This window comes from Aethalodelphis obliquidens, unplaced genomic scaffold, assembly GCF_003676395.1.
Source record: "Aethalodelphis obliquidens isolate GAN/ISIS:26980383/991018 unplaced genomic scaffold, ASM367639v1 scaffold5, whole genome shotgun sequence".
Classification (NCBI taxonomy): Eukaryota; Metazoa; Chordata; class Mammalia; order Artiodactyla; family Delphinidae; genus Aethalodelphis; species Aethalodelphis obliquidens.
Genome location: NW_020837949.1, coordinates 37,036,067 through 37,063,320, shown reverse-complemented (window position 1 = coordinate 37,063,320; position 27,254 = coordinate 37,036,067). Strand labels below are relative to the sequence as shown.

General features: G+C 38.0%; 1 protein-coding gene across 1 annotated transcript in view; it reads right to left on the bottom strand.

Annotated features, from left to right (window-relative positions):
• DOCK4 (dedicator of cytokinesis 4) overlaps positions 1-27,254 on the bottom strand; it is a 480,421-nt gene that overhangs the window by 84,620 nt on the left and 368,547 nt on the right. The window contains exons 24-26 of the mRNA XM_027102161.1: positions 23,617-23,744; positions 21,184-21,318; positions 9,094-9,192 (exon numbers count right to left, since the gene is read on the bottom strand). Of these exons, the coding sequence (XP_026957962.1) occupies positions 9,094-9,192; positions 21,184-21,318; positions 23,617-23,744 (362 nt within the window). The remainder of the gene's footprint in view (positions 1-9,093; positions 9,193-21,183; positions 21,319-23,616; positions 23,745-27,254) is intronic.

Here is a 27,254-nt window from a genome sequence, read left to right as displayed (position 1 = left end):
ATGTATTGACATCAACTTTTATTTCCCTGAAGGAAACTTTTCAGTGTCTCAAGTAGGTTTCTAAGCTTTATCTACCTTTACAGAACCAAGGACATTCATTTGTAGAAACCTTACAATGAAAATAAAAGAACATTATACTGAGAATCAGGAAATCTAGATTGTAATCCTGCCTCGGTCATTAACTGGCTCAGTGACTTTGTTACTTTATTTAACCTCTCTGGAACTGAGCTCTGAGGCTTTATAATGCAGGGGCTTTAAGGTCCCTTGTAGTTAGAGAAGATTAAAAATAATTAATATGATCACATATCTATTCATACAGTATGCAAACATGTTTCTTATTTCTCAACTGTAGGCTAATGTTTTAGCAGATGGTAACACAAACACCTTCCACTGTGGTACTTACATGTAATTTAGTTCAGCAAGTATTTCTTGTCAGCTGCCATGCGACAGGTTACATTTCAAACTCAGTTCCAATGTTTTAAAGCACTAAGACCTGAACGCTAGATTCAGCATCCCCTCCCTTCCCTCCCCCAATACAATGGTATTTCCTTGTCTGTTCTGAGTACTTTTCAACTCTGATTATTTCACTAAACAAGAACTTCTGCATAGATATGTGAAATTATTTTGCACACATAACGATAACTAAATAACAGATTTTTTTATAATTTAGAAAAAGAACACTGCTGTAATAATACTCCTGTTTGGACAGCACACAGAAATAAGTGTTTCATATGCCATCATTTCAAAATTGGCCACCTGGGAGCAGTTTCTTTTCTCTTTGTTTACTTCAAATAGCACAACATGGTTACTTAACTGTATTCCCGGTAATTATTCAAATAAGGGTTCAAAATAAAAAAAGACAAACAGGGAGGTGTTACTTTACAGAAACACTTTTTCTGCAGTGTAAAAGGTTCAAGTAAGAACGTTCATATGAAAACCTTCAAAAACAATAAAAAGTCTCACATTCAAATAGAAAAGAAAGCCGGAGCAGTTGTCATGATGTTACATTATCATTAACACTTATTCATTTATAAATATCGGGTCCTTTAATATGTGCCGGGCGCTGTGTAAGATGCTGGGGACACCTAGTGGGGTAAAATATACTCTTTCATTTATTCATGCAATAATATTTATGGAGTGCCTGCAACATGCCACACCAGAGTTAAGTTAGTTGAATGTGACCTTTGCCTTCCTGGAGCTCAGAGTTTTGTGGGAGAGACGAATGCTAATCTATTTACACACGTGGTACAAACTAGGATACATCTGAGGGCCAGGTATTCCACACAGAGGGAAGGGCACCTCCAAGCCTCAGACTCAAGACAGAGGTTGCCCAGGCTGCAAAGGGGAGTGGCAAGAAATGGGGCTGGTAGGTAAGTAGGGATAAATAAAAGATGGATAGGGACTTCCCTGGCCGTCCAGTGGTTAAGACTCATGCATTCCAATGCAGGGGGAGGGGGTTTGATACCTGGGTGGGGAACTAAGATCCCACATGCCTTGCTACACGGCCAAAAATTTTTTAAAAAAATTTAAAAAAAGATGGATAGATAAATAGAAAGATAATGATAAATAGGGACCAATCAAAGGTAAATAAATAAATACAAGGTAAATAAATTTCATACCTTTTCCCTGGTAAACAGTTTGGAAATTTATCCTGAGGGCGATGTGGATACACTGAGGGGCTTTATGCAGACATGTAAGAGGATCAAAATCCGGTTTTACAAAGATTTTCTGACTACAATATATAACACATTGTTTTGTGTTTACATGTACTATAGTATCAGAATAGCACAGACAGAAATCAGGTGTATGAAACAGAACTGGGGAGGCACAGAAGGAGGCCTTTTGAGATCATGAAACTTGAGTTAAGAGATTTGGGAAAAAAGCATCATGAGGTACGTAGACAGCCTGGGACACTGTTTCCTTATGTCAAGAGCAATGAATGGGACAGAGCCTGTAACACCCTTGATGCAAGGTCTGAATTCAATTAAAGACTGTTAATAATCGTTATCACATTGAAACTAATATCCTTAAAACTGACTATTTAAGTACATCATGCAAAAATAACTCTCAAATGGTCCTCAATCCTCAAGAACTATAGAACTATTTTTCTGTAATAAAATAAAGACTATAAGTTGAAATAACTGTATGGAAAAAGATGGCTTCTGAAGCAGGCAGACATTTATTATGAGGGTTGATTCATTCAACAAAGATTTAATGTTCCAGGCTCTGTGCTTAGGACACAAAGACAGAGCCCCTACTCTCAGAGAGCCCACATTCATCAAGAATACAAGGAAACAACAAATAATAACATGCATTGTTGCACACGCTGTCACAGAGGGGGACTGCAGTCTATGAAGGCTTCTTTTAAAAAAAGTGATACCTGGGCCGGATTTTACAGCAGGAGCTGAAATCAGGGAAGGGATTAATGGGGTACAAATTAGGCAATGGAAGTGAGGTGTGGTGGAATAGGCATTTCAGGTAGACCAAAAAAAAAAAAAAAGACCCAGAGGAATTAAAAATTATCTATATGGTTTGTTAGGAATATACAAGTAATCGTAGTAATCTTAAGTGGCTGGAATGAAAGGTATTTGGAAAGGGATGGAGGACAACGAGGATGGAAGGTAGACTGAAGATAAGGAAGACTTGACGAAAAGACTGGACTTTGTCCTGCAGGTAATGTAAAGTCCTCAGAGTTTTAAAGTTGGCTTGAGACTTGATCAGATATGATTGTTGAAAGCTAGTGGGCCAGTATAAGGGAGACGATGAAAGGTAATAATAATGCTGTACATAACTTCCAGAACATGTACACTGTCAGGCTTAGAGCAAGATCACCACAGTTCTATATGAAAAGTCACAATCAACAAAAAACAGGAGTCTTACTGCTCTCTATATACATAAAATGCCAGGGATATGGCCCCAGTAGAAGGTAGGTGTATAATAAAACATTACTGACTACAGAAGAAGGAAAAAAAAACCCCTATTCACTGCTTAGTTTTTGCTTTTGTTCATTTCTAAAATAATGGCATGTTCTAGAGAAGGAAGGAAGGAATGCAGAGGACCAGCGCTCAGGTCCGCGCTCCTACACACTTCAGGTGACGCTGTGACTCACAAGTACTTGAGGACCAAGGAGAAGAAATGGCCTACTGTTCACAATGCTGGAAGCCACTCCAACGGTAACCCTAGAGACACCCAGGTTCTCCAAGCAAGAATGAAGTTTAAAACTGCACTAGGCTTAGCAGATACTTGAGAATTACGGACTTTCAACCTTCATTTTGATTTAGAGACGCATGGGGAAATGCTAGGCCAAATCTCTCTTTGAATTGATAAGAAGAGAAAAAAAGTAGTGATGCTAGGAATAAAGAACAACCAAAAAAAGATTAATTTGAAAATCTCAATATATAATTTGTCAGTATCAATTAAGATTAAAATGTATATATCCCATGATCCAACAGTTCTACTTCCAGAAATTCATGCTACAGCAATAAGGGCACAAATCCATAGAGATATATGTATCAAGATGTACACCACAGGATCCTTTCTAATGGCAAAAATCAGAAACATCCTGAATGCCCACTGAAAGGGAAATAATTATGGATCATCATATAATGAGATTCAGAAGAATGAATAATGTACTGGGCTATATAATGTCCATGGTATATTACTGTGTGAAAAGACGTGCAACCAGTATGAACAGTATGATTCCATTAAAAAATGCGCGTGAGGATAGAGCATAGAAAATAGTCTATGAGGATACACCCCTATGTGTTAACAGCAACTATCTCTGGGGAACAGAATCATGTGTGTGGAGGAAAAGAGGACATACACTTTATTACTTTAAACCAATAGGGTTATGTGGGATTTTTAGTGTCTAATCCCAATAACAGTTATCATTTTTCATTAATATCACTCTATTAAGTTGTACCTTTCCTTACTGATCATTCCCTTATTTACTCAATTTCTAACCTAAATGTAGATATAAAAAATCCCCCCCCGCAAATCCCAAACTCTCCCTCTGCCAATTTAGCCTTTTTAGACGTCCTCACTTCATGACTAGAACTACCTCATTACTTTTAAAGAGCTGACAAAGGAAATGTTATACAATTTGATAGCAAAGATTTTCGTTTAGGGAAGTTTATTGAAGTGTAGGCAAAAGCTGAGGTTAGCTGCCTGAGCAAAGAACTGAGACGTTAATAGAATTCCTAGCCCTCGCAATTACTTGGGAATGATGATAGTATCAGTCTTCATCGCAAGGGGTAGTGAAATGAGATGCTGCAAGAAAAGAGTTTAGCGCTGCATCTGCTTGGTGGCTGAGGGAGTGGGGCTGGGGAGGTATTACGTAACTGTTAGCCATTATCACTCTTGTTGCTTATACATATCACACTCATTTACAACTTATGATTTAGATGCCCCGATAACATTAAGGCATTAACAGAGATCGTTTTATTAGTCTTGATATTCCCAACATCTAGCCAAGGTGCTCAACAAATGTTTACTGAGTCAAGCAACTGACAATAAAATAATAATAGTGCTTACCTCATGGGGTTCTTTTCAGGATTAAATGAGTTAATACTAATCAGCCTCTTAGAACAGTACCTTATATGTACTAAGTTCTATATAAATGTTTGCTGTTTGAGGTCGTCAGTTCCTTTACCACAATACCCAAATCCCACAGTCCTCTAAGATTTTTGGTTTTATAATACATTTGGCAGCAAAACCTTACCCAAACTACTCATAGTCTTTATTTATCCCACCTAGAGCGAATATTTTATTTAGCTGCAGAAATACTGAGATGTTTGATTATACAGTTGACCCTTGAACAACATGGGTTTGGACTGTGCAGGTTCACTTATACAAATATTTTTTTCAATAGTAAATACTACATTACTACACGATCTGCAGTTGGTTGAATCCGTGGATGCAGAGCCATGGATGTGGAGGAAACATGGATAGAGAGGAACCACGTGTACAGAGGGCTGACGCTAGGCTATATGTGGATTTTCAACTACACATAGTTCAAGGGTCAGCTGTAGTTGCTATCCCCAATTCTACTGGAGGTGCAATATGATACTATACAGTATATGTGCCATATTATCTTTCTGAAATCTCAAAAATTCTGATTTCTGCAATACATTTGGTAGAAGGACTTCAGACAAGGGACTAGAGATCAGTGCTATCATCTTCAGAAAATCTTGTAAGGTAGATTTCAGTAGCATAAATATGGATACTTGACTTCGAAGAAAATTGAGAACAGGAAAACTTTACTTGTTAAAAGGTGGTATCTGAACTTTTAAAATACAGATTAAAACCAGCTGACTAATTAGCCTTGAGTAAAATAAATGCCCTCTAGTCTGCCTTCACTCCAGTTATCCTCCTTCCATTCTTACACTGGGGAAGGTGTCCTTCCTCCCAGTCAGTCCTTCCTCCCAGTCAAGGCTAATTAGGTCCCTCCTGCTGCTTTCTTAGAGACCTCCCCCTGTGAGTTAGGACCTCTTTTATCTTCAATGTCTCCCTCTCCACCAGCTCTGATCATTTTTATTTAAATATGTTTAAGTCTCCTCCATGAAAAATATTCCTCTGACATCCCAAGTTCTCCTTCAGTAGATACCTTATACTCCTCTTCTTGAAACACTGTCTACATCCACTATATCTTTTTCTTTTTTTTTTTTAAATTCCTCAGTCCATGACATCTTGGCTTCTACCCTCACCAATGCATTGAAAATGCTCAAGTTCACCAAACATTCGATAATTCAATAGTGCAACCAGATAGGTCTTTCTTAACACAAATATGATCATGTCTGTCCCTTCTTAAAACCCTCCACAGTTTTCCAATGTCCTCAAAATAAAGGCTATGCACATTCACAGAGTCTTATGTCTTACATCTCTCTTCCTCACACTGTACAGTCGGTCTATCAATCTACAAATGTTGCCTGAATGCCTACAGCATGCTAGGCAAGTTCTGCGATCTGAGGATACAGCAGTGAACCAGCCGTCGTTTCAGACATCAAGAAGTTTATAACCTAGTAGCTAGGAGTTGGGGATACACATAAACAAATAAACAAAAATATTCCAGATTCTAATAACCGTTATAAAGGTGGAATGGCAACTGTGGTATGTCAGTTAGGATATTCAGGTGATGTTTTAGTTGAGAGATCTGAATGTCTCAGCCAAAGATGGACAGCACACGCCCACCCAGCTCTCAGCTGAGACCTCCCTTGGGGAGTTTTCCTCTAGTCTTGAGTTGGGGCTGGCAGCAATTGCTAGATGCTCCAAAGCACTGTGTGTTTACTCTGTGTCTTCACCACTCTCATTTGCCTATGTTACCGCCCATTACCAGTTTGACTCTTCCCCCTATAGGAACTGGCCTTTTTGTTTCTGGTTAATAATAATGCTGGTAGCACTTGGTACGTCGGAATTGCTCAATCTGAAGGACAGATAGAGTAATTAATATTGTTAAAAAAATTTCCTTGGCCTGAAGGCCCAGGTTTTTTTCTTATTTTTTTTTAGGCCCGGCTACTTTGAAGTGGGAAACATGTGTCCCTTGAAAAGGTGTGTGGCTGACTGAAATGAGGGAAAGCCACATAAAACACTTTATTCATTACTTTCATTTGCTTTATTATTGTTAATATGACTATTAAAGCATAAAACTCAATACCTAGATTAAACAAATCATGTTTTTCAACTTATGCTTTTCTACTATTTTTTTCTCATTCCCAGGACCTGTGAAAATATGCAATTTTTCCTATGTGAAATTTTGAAATATGAAGTCATAGACTTCTTGAGTAAAACCTAATGGTTCCTCAGCTGTGTTAAATATTCAACTTGTGATGAAAATTAATAACTGCACGGTTATTTTCCTTTTTAACCATATGGGTTTCTGTATGTAAGTGGGTAAGTTCTAAGATCTTTATCCATTTTTAATTCTAAACTCAAGATTAAATATAAGCATGAAAAACATGATATTTTCAGGCTTGGGCACATGCTAATCAACTGTCAGATAGATTACATCTGCCCAAACCTATTCTTTGTTTCATATGACTCAGCTTGTCAACTGATCCAAGGTAACTGAAAGATTCTTCTGAGATGATACAACAGTTAAAAGTCAAAGATAAGTGATCCCTATGCGTTATCTCTATTGAAAAAAATCGAGAAATCTTCCTCTAAGGCACTATGAAGGCTTGTAATCATGCAAACGTTACACTGTGCCTATAACCACTGTCTTATAATTCTCCATCCCCAAGTGATAGGGATAGAGTAGGATAATTAAATAGTTTGTTTAGCAATCCCACTAGGGAAGGGAATTTTAAGGAAGTCTGGGAGACTGTTGTAAGCTAATGACCACTCAACAAAATAATCCAGTAACCTAGCAACAATCTATACTACCTTTTAGGAAGAGCAGATGCATTCAAGGGCCAGGCACACTCAAGCCACAAGTCCTGATAGTTAAAACACAAGAGAGTAGGTGTGGGATCTGAATCATGTTACACGAAGTCAGGGAATTAATGGTTCTTGAAGAGTAGCATTCTGCATGTAGCCAAGACAGGAATATAGGTGAAAGGGGAAAGAAACCAGGTGAAGGGGGACATTATACCAAAATCTGAGATGAACTACCATATTTAAGTATATGTTAATACCCTTTTGCTAATACACATATGATTTAAATAGCGCCATGACAGTCCCGGTTAGACCATAGAGGGTCAAAGGAGGAACTAATGATGTAAGCCTTGACATCTACCCAAAAATGAGGAAGAAGGTCGTCTTCTCCCCTCCCCACTTTTTCTTTGATTATAAGTGTAGCCCTCTTTGTTCTTGGGGCCATGCTCCCTTGCTGGCCAGCTTCTATCTCTCACAAGCATCCTATGCTAATAAACTCACTCTTTGCCTATAGCTTTGCCTCATGCTGACTTCTTTCTCTTCTGAGACAAAAGAACCTGAGCTTCAGTAAGTCCTGATACCAGGTGAGTAGTTTCAATTAAAAGACAGTGGGTTCAAATGTAAAATAGATAGCTAGTGGGAAGCAGCCGCATAGCACAGGGAGATCAGCTGGGTGCTTTGTGACCACCTAGAGGGGTGGGATAGGGAGGGTGGGAGGGAGATGGAAGAGGAGGAGATATGGGGATGTATGTATATGTATAAGTGATTCACTTTGTTACACAGCAGAAACTAACACACCATTGTAAAGCAATTATACTCCAATAAAGTTGTTAAAAAAAAAAAAAAGACAGTGGGTTCAAGTCCCCTCCTAGGTCAGAGACGGTGTGTTTAAGTCCCAATCTGCGGGTGACTTGGGTTCAAGTCCCAGACCGTGGGTTCGAGTCCCAATCTGAGTTTTGGCTGGGTTCAAGTCCCATCCGAGAAAGAGTATGGTTTCACCAGCACTTAAGTGACCCTTCCATTTTGATGGTTTATGTATGAAGCTGTCTAGAAACTGAAGCGATGGAAGAGAGATAAAAGTAAATACGGACAGAAGACAGGTCATTCCTGTGACTGAGGACAATCAGCTTCTAAGGTTTTAGTGAACACCATGAAGAAAGTGTTAAAGTCACCTAAATCTTAGCAAGGATTGGATTTTTACAAACCCAGCATCAATATCTTCCATTTAATGTCACTGTCAGAGTAGCACAGCATATTGATTAGACCAAAGCCCACAGAGAATGGCAAATACAGCTCTGCCTCCCTAGTCAGAATGTTGTAGCCAGAACTTCTCACTGTGTTTTTAGAGGGATGAAATCAGCTAATATTGTAATACATACTCCCTTATCTGCTATTAAGGCAATATTTCTAAGTCCACTTAACTAGACTCAGTCTATTTGCTTTTGTCTCATTAGTTCTGTTATTCTGTTTCTAGGTTACTGGACTTTGATGGCAGGCATTTCAAATCCTATATGCTTGTCCAAAATAAGAATTAATTGCTTGGCTTGAGTACAGAAATTTTAAAGAATCAAGACAGAAGAGCAAATCTGTGCATAAATCTGATAAAAACCAGAATTTAATGGAATCAGGTAAAGCAACTGTCAAAAACCCATCTGAACGATGATGAATAAGAACAAGAGAAACTTAAAAGATATATTAGACGCTTTAAAAAATGCCACTTACCCTTAGTTCTTCTTTCGTATTGAAACTATCAAGAAGCTGTTGATAATGTCTATCTGTCATTTGCCGTAACAGGGACAAGAGACAAGCAACAAACTCCCCCTAAGAGAAAAAAAAGGAAGCATGTTTTTTAGTAAGTACATAAAAAAACATCAGTAACTTACCTTCAACTGATCTCAAATAGAACACTTGAAAAGAAAACCCACTATGATCCAAATTTACCCTATGATGTTGTCTTAATCTAAATTAACCATAATATTACAGTAAAATTTCTCCGTGTAATGATTACCATTTACTTGGTACACATGCATTTTAAAATTTAGAGTGGGGACTTCCCTGGTGGCACAGTGGTTAAGAATCCACCTGCCAATGCAGGGGACACGGGTTCAATCCCTGGTCCAGGAAGAGCCCACATGCCGTGGAGCAACTAAGCCCGTGTGCCACAACTACTGTGCCGCAACTGAGCCTGCAAGCCACAACTACTGAGCCCATGTGCCACAACTACTGAAGCCCGCATGCCAAAAGTACTGAGCCCGTGCGCCTAGAGCCCATGCTCTGCAACAAGAGAAGCCACTGCAATGAGAAGCCCGCGCAACACAATGAAGAGTAGCCTCCGCTCACCACTACTAGAGAAAGTCCGCACGCAGCAACAAAGACCCAACGCAGCCAAAAATAAATAAATAAATAAATAATGAAAAAATAAAATTTAGAGTGGATTTTTTTTTAACTTGGGTGGAAGCTTTTCAGTAGGGAAGTAACTCCACACACTTAAAGAAGATAATGTACGGAGGCTCCTGACCATTTATTAAGCATTTACTATGTCTTCATTCATTATACTGTTTGAGCCTCATATCAGTGTTATAAGGTAGGGGGTATAATATTAATTTTTCTTTTTATTGAAGTATAGCTGATTTACAATATTGTGTTAATTTCTGCTGTACAACACAGGGAATGCTAATTTAAAGAAAGTAAAATGTAGGTTTGGTGGGCTAAAAGACTTGCCCAAAGTCACACAGCTAGAAACTGGCAGAGCTGCAGTTATTCCTGCGGTTTTCTACTCCAAAGCTCTTCCTGTACCTTCATGCTCCATTTTTGAACTCACATGACCTTCTCCAGCTCATCAGTGTTCATCTGCTGACTTGTTGGGTGTCAAAAAAGCCATACATTGCATAATGTTTGTTTCAATCTCCTTTTAAGAACAGTTTAGTTATTTTTTTAAATTTATTTTATTAAAGTCTAGCTGATTTACAATGTTGTGTTAATTTCTGCTGTACAGTAAAATGATTCTGTAATACAGAACATATATATACACACTTTTTCTTATTCTTTTCCATTATGGTTTATCATAGGATATTGAATATAGTTCCCTGTGCTATATGGTAGGACCTTGTTTATCCATCCTGTATAAACTAGTTTGCATCTGCTAACCCCAAACTCCCAACCCACCCCTCCCCCATCTCCCCTCCCCCTTGGCAATCACAAGTCTAAGAACAGTTTAAGTTAACTGTGATTCTTTTGTGCTTGGGTGCTACGTGATTGACTCCTACAAAGTCCAAATCTTAAAAATTAATAATGAAAAAGAAAAAATATATATAGCATCCATAGATTTGAAGACTTATAAAATTGCTATCACTTGTATTTCCTGATGCATTTCTAACTTAAAATATATGTTTTGAATGCAAACTTTTTTGCTCAGCAAAGAATTTATCTACTTTTAGTTACATTTAAAACAATACAAGCACAACAGGAGAAGTAATCAGTGGTAATTGACTGTGTATTTAGAGAAATTCAGTTTAATTGGGAATTGGTTTCTTTGAGTTTACATGGAAAAAGATTACAGGCTCACATGTAAAATCTGAGACTAAAAGCCCTGAGTAATCGGATTTACCAAGAGAGGCAGCTAAGTCAGGACAGTCAAACGTATCCCCACCAAGGCCATGGGAGGCCTGAGGATGCTACTTAATGGCCATGTCAGGGTAACCAGAGATGCAAGCTGGCTCCTTGCATGTGGATAATCATCTGCAATACACAGATATGACAAGTAATTATCCCTACATACTTTTTAGGGCAAATATTTAAGAACTAACCAGTATGGGCTAGCAGAAATACCCTCTAAGCTCAACATATTACTTTGTTAATGCACAAAGGAATCCTTGATACTTAACACAAGAAATAGAAAATTTAAGGGCACAATCATGAATATTTTAGTGTATGTGTATGAAGAAATAACCCAAGGCTAGGAAGAAACTACTTGAAAGGACTGGGAGCTCATACATGACTGGTGCTCATATATGACTGAGAATAGTGTTTATTCTCACCAGTCAGATTGAAAAATCCTCACTACTAATAGGGCATCAGGGCATCAGTTAGAGTACTAAAAGTACTCTTTTCCTCAGTAGTGGGGAAAAATTACTCCTAGAATAAATGCTGCTCTGATCCTACCTAAAAAAGTTCAAAAGCAAGACCTGGAACAATCTAACGTCCCCAAGAAACTGCCATCCTCATCCCACAGCAAAGGTCAAAGATAGTTTTTGGAATTAAAAAAAAATTCACCTCCCAACAAGGTAAAATTTACAATGTCTGGCGTTCAATAAAAAATTACTAGGCTTACACAGAAATAGGAAAAAAAATGATGAAACAAATGAGAAGAGAAAATAATCAATCAATAGAAACAGACCAGAAATGACACACATAATAGAATTAGCGGTCAAGGACATGAAAATAGTTTTTAGTACTGTATTCTATATATTCAGGAAGCTTGAGGAAAGACTGAACATGTTAATTAGAGGCATGTAAGATTTCAAAAGGAACTAAATTAAACTTCTAGAGATGAAGATTGTCATGTATGAGATGAAAATTCACTGAATGGGACTAATGTCAGATTAGACTGTGGACAAAGAACGTCACCTGCCGTTTCAGTAAACAAAGGCTGTTGAGTCATCATCAATACAGGCACCCCTGATGGTGCACCCTGAGGGGAATTCAGGATGGAGAAAACAGGATACTGGTCCTAGATAGTTAAGATGGATATCAAAGGAATAATTTCAATAAGCCCAGACTCTTGAATCTTCTCATACATAGAAAAGCACTAAAATCATTTACTTGAGATGTCTGTTTTTTTGTGATTAGCAATAATCTTTCGATGTTCGACTACATTTTTTTTTTTTTTCAGTAAAAACTCCTATATATCCTGGTTCCTCCCTTACCTCTTTGGGACAGTCCCTCAGAGCTATCTGAGAGGCTGCCATCTGGGGCTATACTCCTCAGTAAGTCCACTAAATAAAACATAATTCTCAACTTTTAGGTTGTGCATTTTTTTTCAGTCAACAGACAATATAGAAGAAGACAGCATAATAGATATCCTCCAAAATGAAACAGAGGAAAAAAAAAAAAACTAAAAGAGAAGAAAAAAGCACAGTGAACTCTAGGACAACTTCAAGTAGCAAAATATATACGTAATTGCAGACCTCAAAGAGAAGGGGTCAGAAAAAGTAGTTGAAGAAATAAGGGGAAAAAATTTCAGATTCTTTGAAAAGCATAAACCTATATATCAAAGAATTTCAACAAACCCTAAGCATACAAAGCATGAAAAAAATTACATCAAAGCACAACATAGTAAAATTGCTGATAGCCAGTGATAAAGAGAAAATCTTAACACCAGTGAGAGGAAAAAAAAGACACATTATATCCAGAGGAAGAAAGATAAGGATGAGAGATTTCTCACTGGAAACAATACAAACTAAAGATAAATATGAGAGATTTCTCACTGGAAACAATACAAGCTAGAAAACAGTGGAGCAACATCTTTAGAGTACTGAAAGAAAACAACTATCAACCAAGAATTTGTTACCCAGTAAAATTCTTTCAAAAACAAAGACAAAATAAAGACTTTTCAGACATCCCAAGACTTAAACAGTTCACCACTTCTACTCAACATTATAGTGAAGGTTCTAGTAAGTGCAATAAAGCAAGAACAAGAAATAAAGAAATACAGATTGGAAAGGAATTTTAAAAAAAGCTGTCTTTATTCACAGACAACATATTTGTGTACAAAGAAAATGCTACAGAATCTACAATGAGCTACTAGAACTACTTAAGTGAGTTAATCAATGTTTAAGAATACAAGTTCAGTGTACAAAAATCAATTTTCTGCATAATGAAAATGAACAATTAGAAATTGAAATTTAAAATAATATAATTTATAATACCATTAAAATATGAACTACTTAGTGATATATATGACAGAATATATGTAAGATCTGCTGAACACTACAAAACCTTGATGAGAGCAATTAAAGATGACCTAAATAAATAGAGAGATATACTATGTTCATAGACTGCGATTCAATATTGTTAAGATGTTAACTCACTCCAAATTGATATATAAATTCAATGCAATCCCACTCCATATCATAGCAGGTATTTTGGGGGGCAGAAAGTGACAAGCTGATTTTAAAATTCATATGGAAGTGCAAAGGACCTGGAATAGTGAAAACAACTATGAAAAAGAACAAACTTAAAGGTCTTAGACTACCTGACTTCGAGACTAAACTATAACACTTAAAGGTCTTAGACTACCTGACTTCGAGACTAAACACTAACACTAATCAGGATACTGTGTTACTGATGTCCAAACAGAAAAATAGATAAATAGAACAGAAAGCCCAAACCAGAAACAATCCAAATGCTCACGAACAGGTGAATGAATAAACAAATTATAGCATATCCATATAATAAAATACTATTCAGCATTAAAAAGAAATGAACTACTGATAAACAGAGTAACACTGATGAAACTCAAATAATTATATTGAAGAAGTCAAAATGCCCTCCTCCTTCACCATTCCCCCAAAAAACCAACAACAATAACCACATACTGTATGATTCCATTCATATAAAAATCTAGAAAATGCAAACTTATCTATGGTAACAGAAAGTAGGTCAGTGGTTGCCTGGGGATGAGGTAATGAAGAGGGGCAAGAGGGAGGGAATACAAACAAGCACAAAGAAACTTGCAAGAGTAATAGACATGTTCATTATCTGGATGGTGATGAAGGTTCACAGGTATGTATATTATGTCAAAATTTTATCAAACTGTAGACTTTAAACACATGCAATTTTTTGCATGTCAATTATATCTCTAAACTTTAAAAAAATAAGACATTATGACAATATTATCATTTATGGAACTATGTGTAAGTTGCTGTATTTTGATTATATTATCAAGTTTATCCCTCACTAGAGCCTTGTTGGGTGGACACTATTAACTTAACGTTACAGTGAGATCTGTTAAAGTTAATAACATATTTATCCCACGTTCCACAGTCAGAAAATGGTGAAGCTGGGGTGTTAACCTAGGTATCTCTGGCTCTTCTTCCTGCTGCTCAGACTGATTTATTTTATTGAGGAAATATAACTGAGCTTGGGGGTTATATTTCAAATACAAATAGGTATATAAGAATCTGTCTGTTGATAACCAATGTCTGTACCTTTTAGCCTGTCTTATGTCTTGACATGAAAATGTAAATCTAGTTGGTAGAAATGCATTCAATGTTTCATCTCTTAGTTTTTCTACATCCTATCTACACTGTCTCCAATGCAGCTACTAGATCAATATTCTTATTTATTTCAACATACATTCTGTGAATAGTGAAATATCTTAAATGACATTATTTTTAATAATTTTAGCAATAATAAAAATTATTCAAAAGTGAATAGACTTTCATTAAATCTTTACAGTCACCATACCTAGGAGAATACCTCTTTGAATCCATATCCTATTTATATCTGTCACATCTGGTTTACGCCTAATGCAAACAACTTGTCATCCTGATATCTAATCTTGGCACAATTAAGACATGTTGTCAATCCCAATATTTACTGTACAATGTCATTTTATTTATTCACTTCATCAATTTAGGAACTCCAAGCACATTTAACCCTGTTAAGAGGCCTAGACGTCCAATATTTTTTACCCGTAATGTAACTTTGTTTCTAAGAGATTTTTAAGTGTCTACATGAAAACCCTAGACTCACAATTTATTAAAAAGAATAAATAAAAAACCACTGTTGGCCAAGATTCACTTCATTTTAGTGTTGGAACTTTTTAATGTACAAATCACCATCAGAAAGAACTCTATGCTATAGTGGCTTGCATCCATTTTACAACTAGATTGAGCATACTGGGCATTTCCACCAATAACTGTGAATAAGATTATTAGACGGCTACAACAGTCTTCAAGAAACCTTCTATTATACATACCCACAATTTTCCCCAGAAACATCTCACAGAATTCTCCTGCCTTCTTCTCCTTCCCCCAACCACAGCCCATGGTGCGCAAAAACTTTCAATAAATGCAGAGTATATCTTAGACGTGGCTCCTGCTGAACTGAGTCACCCGCACTATAAATGGTGCTAAACAGAATTATGTGCAAAGAAAAGAAGCATTTATCACTTGTAAGGAACTGTGGAGTCCAATTAGTTTGAGGGTGTGAACAAACAGCCATGTATGCCCCTTTATAAAATCTGCTTCCACATACAATTAGATGTTTGAAAGGAACCGATTACAATGGTGCTGCTTTTTTTTTTTTTTTTCCAGCTAGAGAGAGTATTTTAAACCTAAAAGAGCAGTTGGTAGAAGAACAAAAAGTACAATCCTTTTAGATAGTAAAAATAAGGCTACTATTATCTGGAATTATGACAAGAGCGGAAGCCGGTCATCCTGTTGGTGTTACTGGGAGGCAGGGTGACAGCCGTGGTACTCACAGAGAGCTGAAACACTTCACCACGACACACTGTGGGACCGACTTTTACCTACATTATGTCTGCTTATTGTGGGCACCTTTTCTGTAAAGACTGAAGGGTGCTCAGGGTAGGACTGCCATGTAAAGACTCCCTATTCAGAAAGCCTGTTCTCTAAATAAGAGAAAATGATGAAGAAATTAGACAGGTCTTCAGTGCCCAGAGAAATGACCTTGTCAATGACCAGAACATATTTCTCACCATAGAATTCATTATAATGCAAGTGCTCTTTACAGGAAACTGCCCTGTTTGCTATAAGAGCAGGAAGCCCCTTTTCTTGTCACTTTAGCAAAGCTATATTGTAACTAACTTTTAAACCAGGGACCTCCATGCTCTACTCATCTCCAGCCCAAGCACACATTTCAAATCTTTTAATCACACAATACCTTGCCTAACTTGTCAGTTCTTTCCGTACATCAAAGAAGTAGAAATGAAGAATAAGTAATTAACAGATGACCAGATCTCTTCCCTAGCTTTCCCTTCAGTAATCTCCCGAACAGAATGTGTGACCAAACTGTATGAACAAGATAACATCCAGAGGAAGATCACAAGGGAGTTGACAAGCCTGCACACATTGGGGATGGCAATGACTCTGACCCGCATCTCAGTGATGAACTGAGATTACTACCCTGTTTCCCTTTAAACCCTTTCATGGCTGAGCAGAATCTTCAGAGGTGGTTTTTGAGGGATGCTGAGTCCACCATCTCCCCAGATTGCCGGCATTCTGATTAAAGCCACCTTTCTTTTCTATACTTGTGAGTATGTAATTGATTTTGGTTAATTCGGTAACAATAACAACAACAACACAGGTATTACTTCTGTAATAATAATAATAATATTACGGACCACTGTTGCTACCACAATTACTAACGGCTAAAATGTACTGATATTGTTTAAACACTTCTACAGATTTGATGAAACCCTCACACTAACTTTGAGATAAGTAAAATTATTTTCTCTATTTTAAAGGCAAAGAAACAGAGGCTAAAGATACTAGGTAACTTGCCCAAGAGCATGCGTAGTTAATCAAAGGGAAGAGTAGGATTCAAACCAGGTCTGCCTAAGGACTCAAAAAAAAAAAAAGAGCCTTAAAGCATAAAACTAAGGTGCCAAACAATTTAAGTGCATGTTTTCTCGCAAACGTCATCCCACATACCTAGAGTGAGCTTGGTTTTTCACACAGCAAGGGGCACAACAGAGCTACGTGGGGGAAGGTTTCACTTTATGTGATTTTCCTAAAATTGTAGCACACCGGACGATCAAACTGCCTGCCCAAATCCATCCACGAGCTTCATGCATTGCCTTCTCAAGTCTCTTAATTTGCACTGATTATTACACTGTGAAGCCCTACAGGCCATGCATGTCCCAGAGAAATTTGGTAGTTTCAACCCTGCCTATGGATACAAAGCAGTTTGAAAAAGTGTTCTAGCTTTTGACCTCGGGCAGTCTTTGACCACATGGAGCATTTCCTATGATTTTGTTTGCTCTGCCATTATAATTTTAGAATTGTGTTCGAGCTGTATTGCCAGGAAGCAGTTGAAATGTTACCATCAAAACCAAAATGAAGGAGCCTTTCTTCTGTTTTTGGGAAGGTGGAGTATATATGTTTTTCCCAACTCCTCCTGCCAAGTACAACTAAAACCCCTCCATTATATATAAAACAAACAGAATACAACTCTGGAAGGTGGAAAGAAAAGACTGGCTAGAGACCCTGGACCCAAGGAAGGACATAGTGCTGAGTTCTCTGGGTTTTCTTTTTGCCTCATATATCCCACCCCTGGAGCTGAAGAAGCTGGCCGTCTTGAAACACCAACTACTGCAAAGAAAATTCCCCCCAAAAGCCTATTCTCTTGGGCCAAAGGATCAGGAAATGGGCAGTTTAAGAAGAAAAAACTTTTAGCAGTCATTGCTCTACTGCAGCTGAATTCTACAAAACACTTTGGCCTTTCTCACACCTGCAAAAGCCAAATGGGGAGCCAGGACTTCCATCCTCACAAGGCTGTGATGAGGCACCCAACATCTCTCTCCAGAGCGGACAGCAAGATAGGGAGCAGGGACTTTCATGACAACTGGTCTGTGTCAGTGAAGACAATGCGAGGAACCTGGACTTCTACCTCCATCTGGCCATAATGAATTGGCACCCAACCCCTTACCCTGCCAAGTCACGTGACATAAAGCCACCTGAAACAGGTGTAAATAAGATCCAGAGTCTTATAATACAAAAATGTCCAGATTTCAATTGAAAATCACTCATCATACCCAAAATCAAGATATAAAATTGAATGAAAAAAGACAAGAGATGTCAACACTGAGGTGATAGAGATGTTAAAATTATCTGACATAACTAATACAAAAATCAACTTAAAATGGTTCATGGACTTAAACGTAATATAGAAAACTCTAACACTTTTTAGGAAAAAAGAACTAGGAGAGAGCCTTCACGATACAGGGCTAGACAAAAAGAGTTCTTCAGCTTGACATCAAAAGCATGACCTGTAAAAGGAAAAATTGATAAATTGGGCTTCATTGAAATGAAAAATTTTTGCTCTACAAAAGACCTGTTAAAAGGATGAAAAAAACAAGCTACAGAGTGGGAGAAAATATTTGTAAACCACATATTCAATGAAGGACAAGGATCTAGAATATATAAAGAACTCTCAAAACTCAAGAGTAAAAAGCAATCCAATCAGAAAATGGGAAAATGACATAAAAAGACATCCCACTGAAGGGGATATATAGATGGCAAATATGTGAAAGATGTTCAGCATCATCAGCCATTAGGGAAATGCAAATCAAAATCATGATAAGATGTCACTACCTACCTATCAGAACGCCCCCATCCCCTCTCCACTCTTCAAAGTGAAAACACCAAGTGCTGACTATGGTGTTGAGAAATTGGATCATTCATCATACACTGTGTATATGAGAATGTAAAGTGATACACCCACTAGGGAAAACAGGCCATTTATTACAAAACTAAACATGCAACAACCATACAATTCAGCAGTCATACTCTTGGGAGTATTTACCCTGGAGAAATGAAGATTTATGGTTAGATAAAAACTTGCACACAAATGTTTATAGTAGCTTTGTTAGTAACAGCCAAATTGTGGAAACAACCAAGATGGCCTTCAACGGGGATAGTTAAACACACTGTGGTACATCCATACCATGGAAACTACTGACTAAGGAAAAGGAACAAATTATATATAGATACACACACACAATGACCTGGATGAATCTCTAGAGGATTATGCTGACTTAAAAAAAAAAAAAAAGCCAATCACAAAAGGTTATATACTGTATGATTCTATTTGTACAACATTTTTTTTTTTTAAAGATGTTGGGGGTAGGAGTTTTATTAATTAATTAATTTATTTTTGCTGTGTTGGGTCTTCGTTTCTGTGCGAGGGCTTTCTCTAGTTGTGGCAAACGGGGGCCACTCTTCATCGCGGTGCATGGGCCTCTCACTATCATGGCCTCTCTTGTTGCGGAGCACAGGCTCCAGACGCGCAGGCTCAGTAGTTGTGGCTCACGGGCCTAGTCGCTCTGCGGCATGCGGGATCCTCCCAGACCAGGGCTCGAACCCGTGTCCCCTGCATTAGCAGGCAGATTCTCAACCACTGCGCCACCAGGGAAGCCCACGTACAATATTTTTTTAATTAATTTTTTTTAATCGAAGTAGAGTTGATTTACATTGCTGTGCCAATCTCTGCCGTACAGTGAAGTGACTCAAATACAACATTCTTAAAATGACAAAACTATAGAAATGGAGAATAGATTTTGTGGTTGTCAGGCTTAAGAAGGAGGTGAAGATGGGAGGGAAGTGAGTTTGGCTGTAAAAGGGCAAGATGGGGGATTCCTGGGGTGATGGAAATATTCTGCATCTTGATTAATGTCAATAGCCTAGTTGTGATACTGTTCTATAGTTCGATAAGAGGTTACCACTGGGGAGACTGGAGAAAAGGCACGTAGAATATCTATGTTATTTTTTGCAACTGCACGTGACTCTACAATTATTGCAAAATAAAAAGTTCAGAAAGACGTGAAAAGACAGAACAAAAAAATTCAAAACAAAACCCCCCAAACTTTCAAACCCATAATGAACTCCAGTGGTTTTCAGGAAGAAACGACGTTTTGAGCATTTACTATGAACCAAATAGTAGCTAAATACACAAAGCCAACCCTATGAGGCAGGCAGCATTTTACACGTGAAATCCCATCAGACCATGAGAAATTAACTGCTTGCTCTTCTTTTCTTTTAATGAGGCAGTACAGCTATTACACATATTAGGAAGTTTTTTCATACTCTCTTTAACCTTAGTTTGTTAAAAGAAAGAATTTAACTTTACTTCCCAAACCCAGGGCTTGGCAGGAGGAATCAGGTAAATCTTAGCTCTGAAAGCGGAGAAAATAAAATTCAATGCAAGATGGCCATCCTTAAGCATTCAACTCTGGCAGGAGAGCCAGGGTGGACTTTTTATTTTTTTAAGTAAAAACAAAAATTATTTTCATCAGGGGCTAGGCAAACATTCTTAAGACAGGGGTTCTCTAATGCACAATTTGTAAAAATAATGGCAAAATGCTGACATTTTTGTAAATAATCTATATGTGAAAACTATAGCATCTACTGCCATTTTTGCAAATGGTATTTGGAAGAATGTTCTTAATCAGACCTAAAAAAAAAAGTTTGATCAATTGAATGTGAGTTTTAAATGGAAATCAATTTATGTACCAATCCATCCATCTACGTATCTCTCTCTCGCGCTCTCCACACACACGTATAAATATATACACAAATGAACTATCACATAAATTATGTCTTAATATTTCTTATAAATCATGTTATATTAGATTCATAATAGTGGAGCTTGAAGACATCTTAGAAGTTACCAAGTCAAACTTTCTCAATTCATAGCTGAGGAAACTGAGCCCCCCTCACCCTACCCCAAATTAAGATTCTTACTAGTCATAGTGAAAAATTCAGAATCAGAACTCAGGACCCCCAGCTGCTATTGCTCTATTTCACTATTCTCACTTCCCCAAGCAATTTGATAGATGAAAAAAAAGAATGAAAAGTTATCAAGAAGACTGGGGATTTAGAACCAGGTTAACTTAAATTGGGCAAAGTGAAAATAAACTGTGCCAATTTGGCCTTTCTGTAATTAAAAATATCTTATATTAAAAATATCTTATATGCTGTTTATAAACAGCAACCCAGCCTCAAAGCAACTGAGGCTTTAACAAGCACAACTATGCTGTTTGGTGTGCCATTTGCTTTACGGCCTTACCGTGACATCCTGGAACTGGAGACGCATGGTGGAGCCGGATGGCTGTGGTCGACTGGTGATCTCCAATATGGTCCTCAGCAGGATGTCCAGCAGGCTGGCCACTATCACATCTATTTCCTCCAGCACAGATTTTTCCTTAAGAAAAAAAATAATGTGTTCAGGAAATTGTGGCTTAAAGTATATATTAACCTCTCTTTACTGGAAAAGGGGAAAAAGCACATTTCCAAATATAGAATCAAAGAGTCAGAGAACTCGAGAGCTTGACAGACCTGGACCTCTCCTAACTCACCTAAGTGAATGACCTTTGTTTATAGATAACAAAGGGCACGGAGATGTTAACAGCTTATCCAAGAGCATGCAACTCCACTGTGCAGTGGGTACCTGAGATACAAGATACACCTGAGTGATGTTCTGGAAAGCACCCCAGACTAATTCAGAACACCAGCTATGTCACTAACATGGTGTGTGTCCCTGTGCAAGTCAGTTTGCCTTTCTGGGCCTGATTCTTCACTAAACGTCCCTCTTGGTTTTAAGAGTCCATAATTTTTTGATTTCAGTTTGTGCTTACATTTACTCTTCTCATTACTGGAGTTGCACAGGTCATTTTCCAAAACTCTATTTTAAGTGCAAATGACTATTTCTATAAAAATGATTTTTTAAAATCCCTACATGTAAAGGTTAGCAAACAGCATTCAGTCTGGGTGAATAGTTAGTTACAGACTGGACTTAATGTCATTGGTCATGGTGGGACTGCTTCCCCAAAGCAAAATTAGTACTATCTAAGCCCCCAGGACTTGAGTGAGAAATGCAAATTGCTCTGCACTGACTGTATGTAGTGGATTTGAGTTATTATACCTGCACCAGACGAAGCACTATGATTATAAATACTTTGTACCAAGGAGATTGCCTTTGCAAAGAAAACTTTTAGAAAGTATGAGTTTAAAAGAGCTTTTTGGCTAGGATTTTATGATAAACTTTCTTACACTTGTAAGAAAACTACTAAGGATTTTCCCCCAGAGCAGAGTTTCTGCTCTGAATTCCTTATCAGATAAGTACAAAAATTGACTGCAACTTTAACAATGGGAGAAAAAAAAAAATCACCTCTACTATCACCTGATGTTTTCAGTTTTCTGCAGTGAACTTTTGAACTTACTTTTAACTCTCAGCAGTTAAGAGTTAGCAAAAACATTCTAACTAGGCCCAGCGTAGCTATGCTTTATTCAATTGGGTGTGTAAAAAGCAATGGTCCTTCCCATGTAGGTGTCTTATACCATACTTTTATTTATTTTTTTCAATTAATTTTTATTGGAGTATAGTTGCTTTACAATGTTGTGTTAGTTTCTACTGTATAGCAAAACGAATCAGTTATACATATATCCCCTCTTTTTTAGATTTCCTTCCCATTTAGTTCACCACAGTGTATTAAGTAGAGTTCCCTGTGCTATCGTACTACACTTTTAGACACAGAGCTTCTGGCCTTTTTCTCTCAAGGGCCAACTCTGTTCCCACAGCACTGGGGCCCTATCTCCACCACCTCCACTGGAAGTCCATGTTAGCTGACTGCTGAGCTCTTCAGAAGGTCATAAGTCAGAGGAACAAAAATGGGGAAACTGTAGCATAGCAGTAAAAGGGAGACAGAGAAATGAATCTTAGCACTCACTGCCAAACCCTGCTTTGTAAAGCTTGTTACAGATGAGGCTCCTTAGTGAACAGATGCAGATTGACAGAACTGAATAGGGCATACTTCATATGTTGACTTCACATCAGACCCCTGAGCCATGAACATGCATACTCCGAGTTGTCCCTGTTTATAAGCAAGCATGTGGTTTTTCTCTATTGACATTGCATTGTCTAGTGCAATTGTATTGCCTCCAGAGTCAGGAACACGACAGGAATTCCTAAAGCCATAACAATTGAATGATTACTGCCATAACAATTGAGTGATTACTGTCGGGTGAGTAACAGTTGTGGTGCAAGATACCCCCAGGCTCCTGAGGCTCTCCTTTGCTTTCTCTATCTCCAGGGGGCTGGGCCCAAGACTCACGGCCAAGCTTGGACCATCATCATGCAATCTTTCACATAATGGGCCCAAACAGGCTGTCTTTGCAAGCAATAATTTATTCTCGCCACAGAGCATTCATCAAGATTAAAGACACATGTGGGAGGCTTTGAGATTTCTAATTTTTCTCATTGGGTATTCAGTTCTTTCTTGAAATACAAGTTTAGGAAACCCAGGTTATTTGGGGTTACAGCGATGCCACAAGGTTAAAAAAACATTCCTTTAGAAGAAAAGTAAAAAGTCCAACGCAGCTGGAAATAAAAGTGAGAGTCTCAAAGGATGTCTCTTTGGTGTGGTTTATCTGAAGACTTTTAAAATTTTATTTCCAGAAGCCATTTGATGGGAACTACATCTTATAACCTGTATTTACTTACTGAGCTATTTTTCTTGATGAGACAAAATACGTTGCTAAGGATCCGAGCGCACATGATCAGGTCCTTCTGTTCTTGCAAGTGCATGTGGAGGTGATGTAACACGACAGGTAAGAGAATATACCGGGAATCTGGAAGGAGAAGAAGCATTAGTGTCACATGGAAGAGTCCCGTGCAAACCTCGTGCAAATCCTTATCTACTCTTTAATCTAATTTTAATTGCTAAATTATTAATACATGTAGTTAGAAAGGTACTAGCTCTACAAGGTTGATATTGAAAAACAGTAGTCTGTTCCCCAACCCATGATTCCTGCACTTGCGAGACCTTTGACTCTTTTATTGAAATAGGTGTTTTTTTGGGTTTTTTGTTTTTTTTTACTTCCCAATACCTAAATGGCACACTTCTCTTGCTATTTCCAAATTTTTCATTGAGACGGATCATCGACTGACTTCCTAATATGGTAGATGAGAATTTAGTTTTTTCACCCCCTTTTCTTCTCCCAGCCTCTCAAAAGAGCTGTTACAATTTCTGGCTAAATGAACACTTTGCGTTTGCTGTTATGGTGACTTCCAACCCTTTGTCCAAGATCAGATTTTTGTTGTATTTTTGTTTTTCTCTCTCTGAAAGCTTTCAGGAAATTATTCTTGGTAATTCAAACTTTCATGACTATATGACTTGCCTTAACTCTTTAACTCTATAAACCCATGTCCTTCAGAGCTGGGAACTTGCCTTGAATTATTTCTAGGATTATTTCTTTCCCGCTATTTCTTCTGTCCTCTGTCTGGAACTCTGACTACATTCACGTCATGAATCTCTTCAGCTGTCTTCTACTTTTCTTGAATATTTTTTTCATCTTTTGTCTAAAATTCTGGGCAATTTCCTTACTTTACCTTCCAACCCCTCTATTCAATTTTCTTATTTACACTATCATATATTTAATCTCCAAGTGTCCTTCTCAGTCCAGTGTTGTGGCCATACAACCTGTGCAGTCACACAGATCCCTGTGCCCACAAAGGCCCCGCGTTTGTGTGGATGAAAAATTGTTTCTCGCCATCTGCCTCTACAAGGATGAAGTCACTAGCCACTGTAGTCGCTGACCCTCAACACACCCTGAAAGGAGTTCAGGGTGGAAATCAGGAATGAAGCACTCTGTGCTCTGGGAAAAACTGGCAGAACAGGCCTTCAGATAGTTAGATATTTTTCACAAGATTTTATGAGCCCAATTTCTTACATCTTCTCATATCTAGAAAAGCACTAAAATCATTAATAGAGACATGTGCTTAGCAGCCACCTCCTACCAAAACGTGTGCTTGACTGCATATATCCCCCTTCGCCCGCCAAAATCACATATATACTGACCTCCCCTGCTACCTTCAGAGCAGTTCCTCAGAGCTATCTGGGAGGCTGTCTCCTGGGCTATGGTCCTCATTTTGCTCCAAATAAAACTTAACTCACAGCTCTGGGGTTGTGCGTTTTTTTGTTTGTTTGTTTTTTTGTTTTTCAGTCGACACTTGGTGTAATGTTCTGCTGCAGCCATCATGAAATTCTTAATAACTTTCAAACAAGAGGTGTTGCATTTTCATTATGCAGCCATTCGTCTTTATTTCTCTGAATGATCTCTTTATAGCTTCCCATTCTTGTTTCATGGATACACTATCTTCTCTCTCTGGGGAAATCAGAGACAACTTTTTGATTTTTTTTCTCCCTTAATTATCTTTGTCTTTCAAGTTCTTTTTGTTTGTTTGTTTCTTCCTTTTGGCCTCTGCCTTTCACATTAGAGGTTTTTCTCCAGTGTTTGGTGATCTTTTATTGTCCCTTCATCTTTTCAAGGGAGGTACTGAAATGCTAACTGGGAAAAAAAAAAAATACCTGTGTGCCTAGGTAAGCTTGTGGACTGATGAGGCTTCACCACAAGGAGGCGAGACATGCAGATGGGGGACCCCATCATCAGGGGACCCCCAAATTTCAGAATCTGAGATGTCTGCTCTTGGGCTGGTCAGTTTCTCCAGAGAGAAATCTGCTAATCTCCTCTCTGGGGAGCATGAACCCATCATTTTCTGGGTAATGTGGAATCAAGACGGTAAGTGGCTGGTGGGGAAGTGGCTGGTAGGGGTCCCTCTGTTTAATCTGCTTACAGTGTGGAGCCTCACCCCCCAAACTTAGCATTGTCTGATTCTTCTGAATCCAGGCATGTCTCATTGACTTACTCTAGAGAGTAAACTTTCCATTTTTTGCTAAAATAGAGGAGGGATTGAGGTAGGGTGGATGGGATACTAAATATTCCTTCTAAAGATTTAAAAAATTTCTAGCACCCTTAATCTTCAGAGATACCTCATATTTTCAATTCCTGATCCTTTCTGATACCATCCTGAGTTTTCTGCAATTCTGTGCTATAAACTAGTTTGTTCCTTGGCTCTGCTCCAACTCCATAAACCTGTCTGTGTTTCAGCCTTCTCTTGTCTGCTGTCAGACTTTGTAAAACTGTTGATATCTCTTATGTGTTGCCATCTCCTCTCCCACTCTCCTGAACTTGTGAGATTCCATATTTTTTAAAAATTCCTTTACTGACCATAGATATGAAACCACAATTCAAAAGTTTAGCAAATCAATGCCAGCAATATATAAAATAAGTATTACTTCAGGACCAGATGAGGTTTATCTTAAAAGCAAGGTTTGTTTAACATCTAAAGCTCATATTCATATTCACTTTCATCAGGGAAGAAAGATACATAGAGTTGATTTCCTCTTACGCATGGTAGTTCATTCCTAAAAAGTCACTGGGAACAGTGAAATGGCGAAAAGGGAATCATTTCTCCTAGGAGAAATATATAGGTACTTGTGTATACCTCACAGAGATTACAATCTGAAATCCTAAAATCAACTCATCAAGGTAGATTCTATTTTCTTTATTTTACAAAAGAGAAAACGAGGTTCAGAAGTGTGAAGTGACCTGCCTGAGGGAGCCCCACTAACAGGGATAAGCGTTGGGAATTAAACTGGCCCCAGAGCTGGAGCTTCCTGCCCTCTGCTGCCTCTGCCCTCTGCTCATCCCCACGTGAGTGGAAACGGAAGCAGAGCATCGCCTTGCTCGACCTCAGCTGGGAATGTGTGCATCCCGGAACTCAAAGTGCTCACTACTCTGTGCATGCCTGTGAATGAACATAAAAGTGCCACAGTACTGATTCGGGGGCTACAAATAAGTTTCAGTGAGTCAGTCTGTGAATAATAAACACATGTGTCAATCCTCCCTTAAATGGAAGTCTTATCTCGATCTCTAACTTGGCATTAGTATTTGAAATAGTAAGGTAACAGTAATCTAAAAATTGACTTATGCAGTATATATTTCAATCTTTTGAAAAAGTAACAGTGAATACGCTTATTGTCCTGAAGGTTTATTTTTCAACATGATGTCATGAGCACAAAATTAGTGCCTACCGGGGGCCAATAATGGGCATATTATTTACGAGATGTGTACTTACAAATGCCCCAGCCCCTGTCCTGCTCTGCTTGATTTTCTAAAAGATGTCATCTGTGCAACAATTCAAATGGATTAATTTTGATTTATAAAAAACCATGTGTCTTATAAAGAGTCTGCAATAAATTATAATTCCACTTCACTCATTCAAGGAAAAGTGGATAA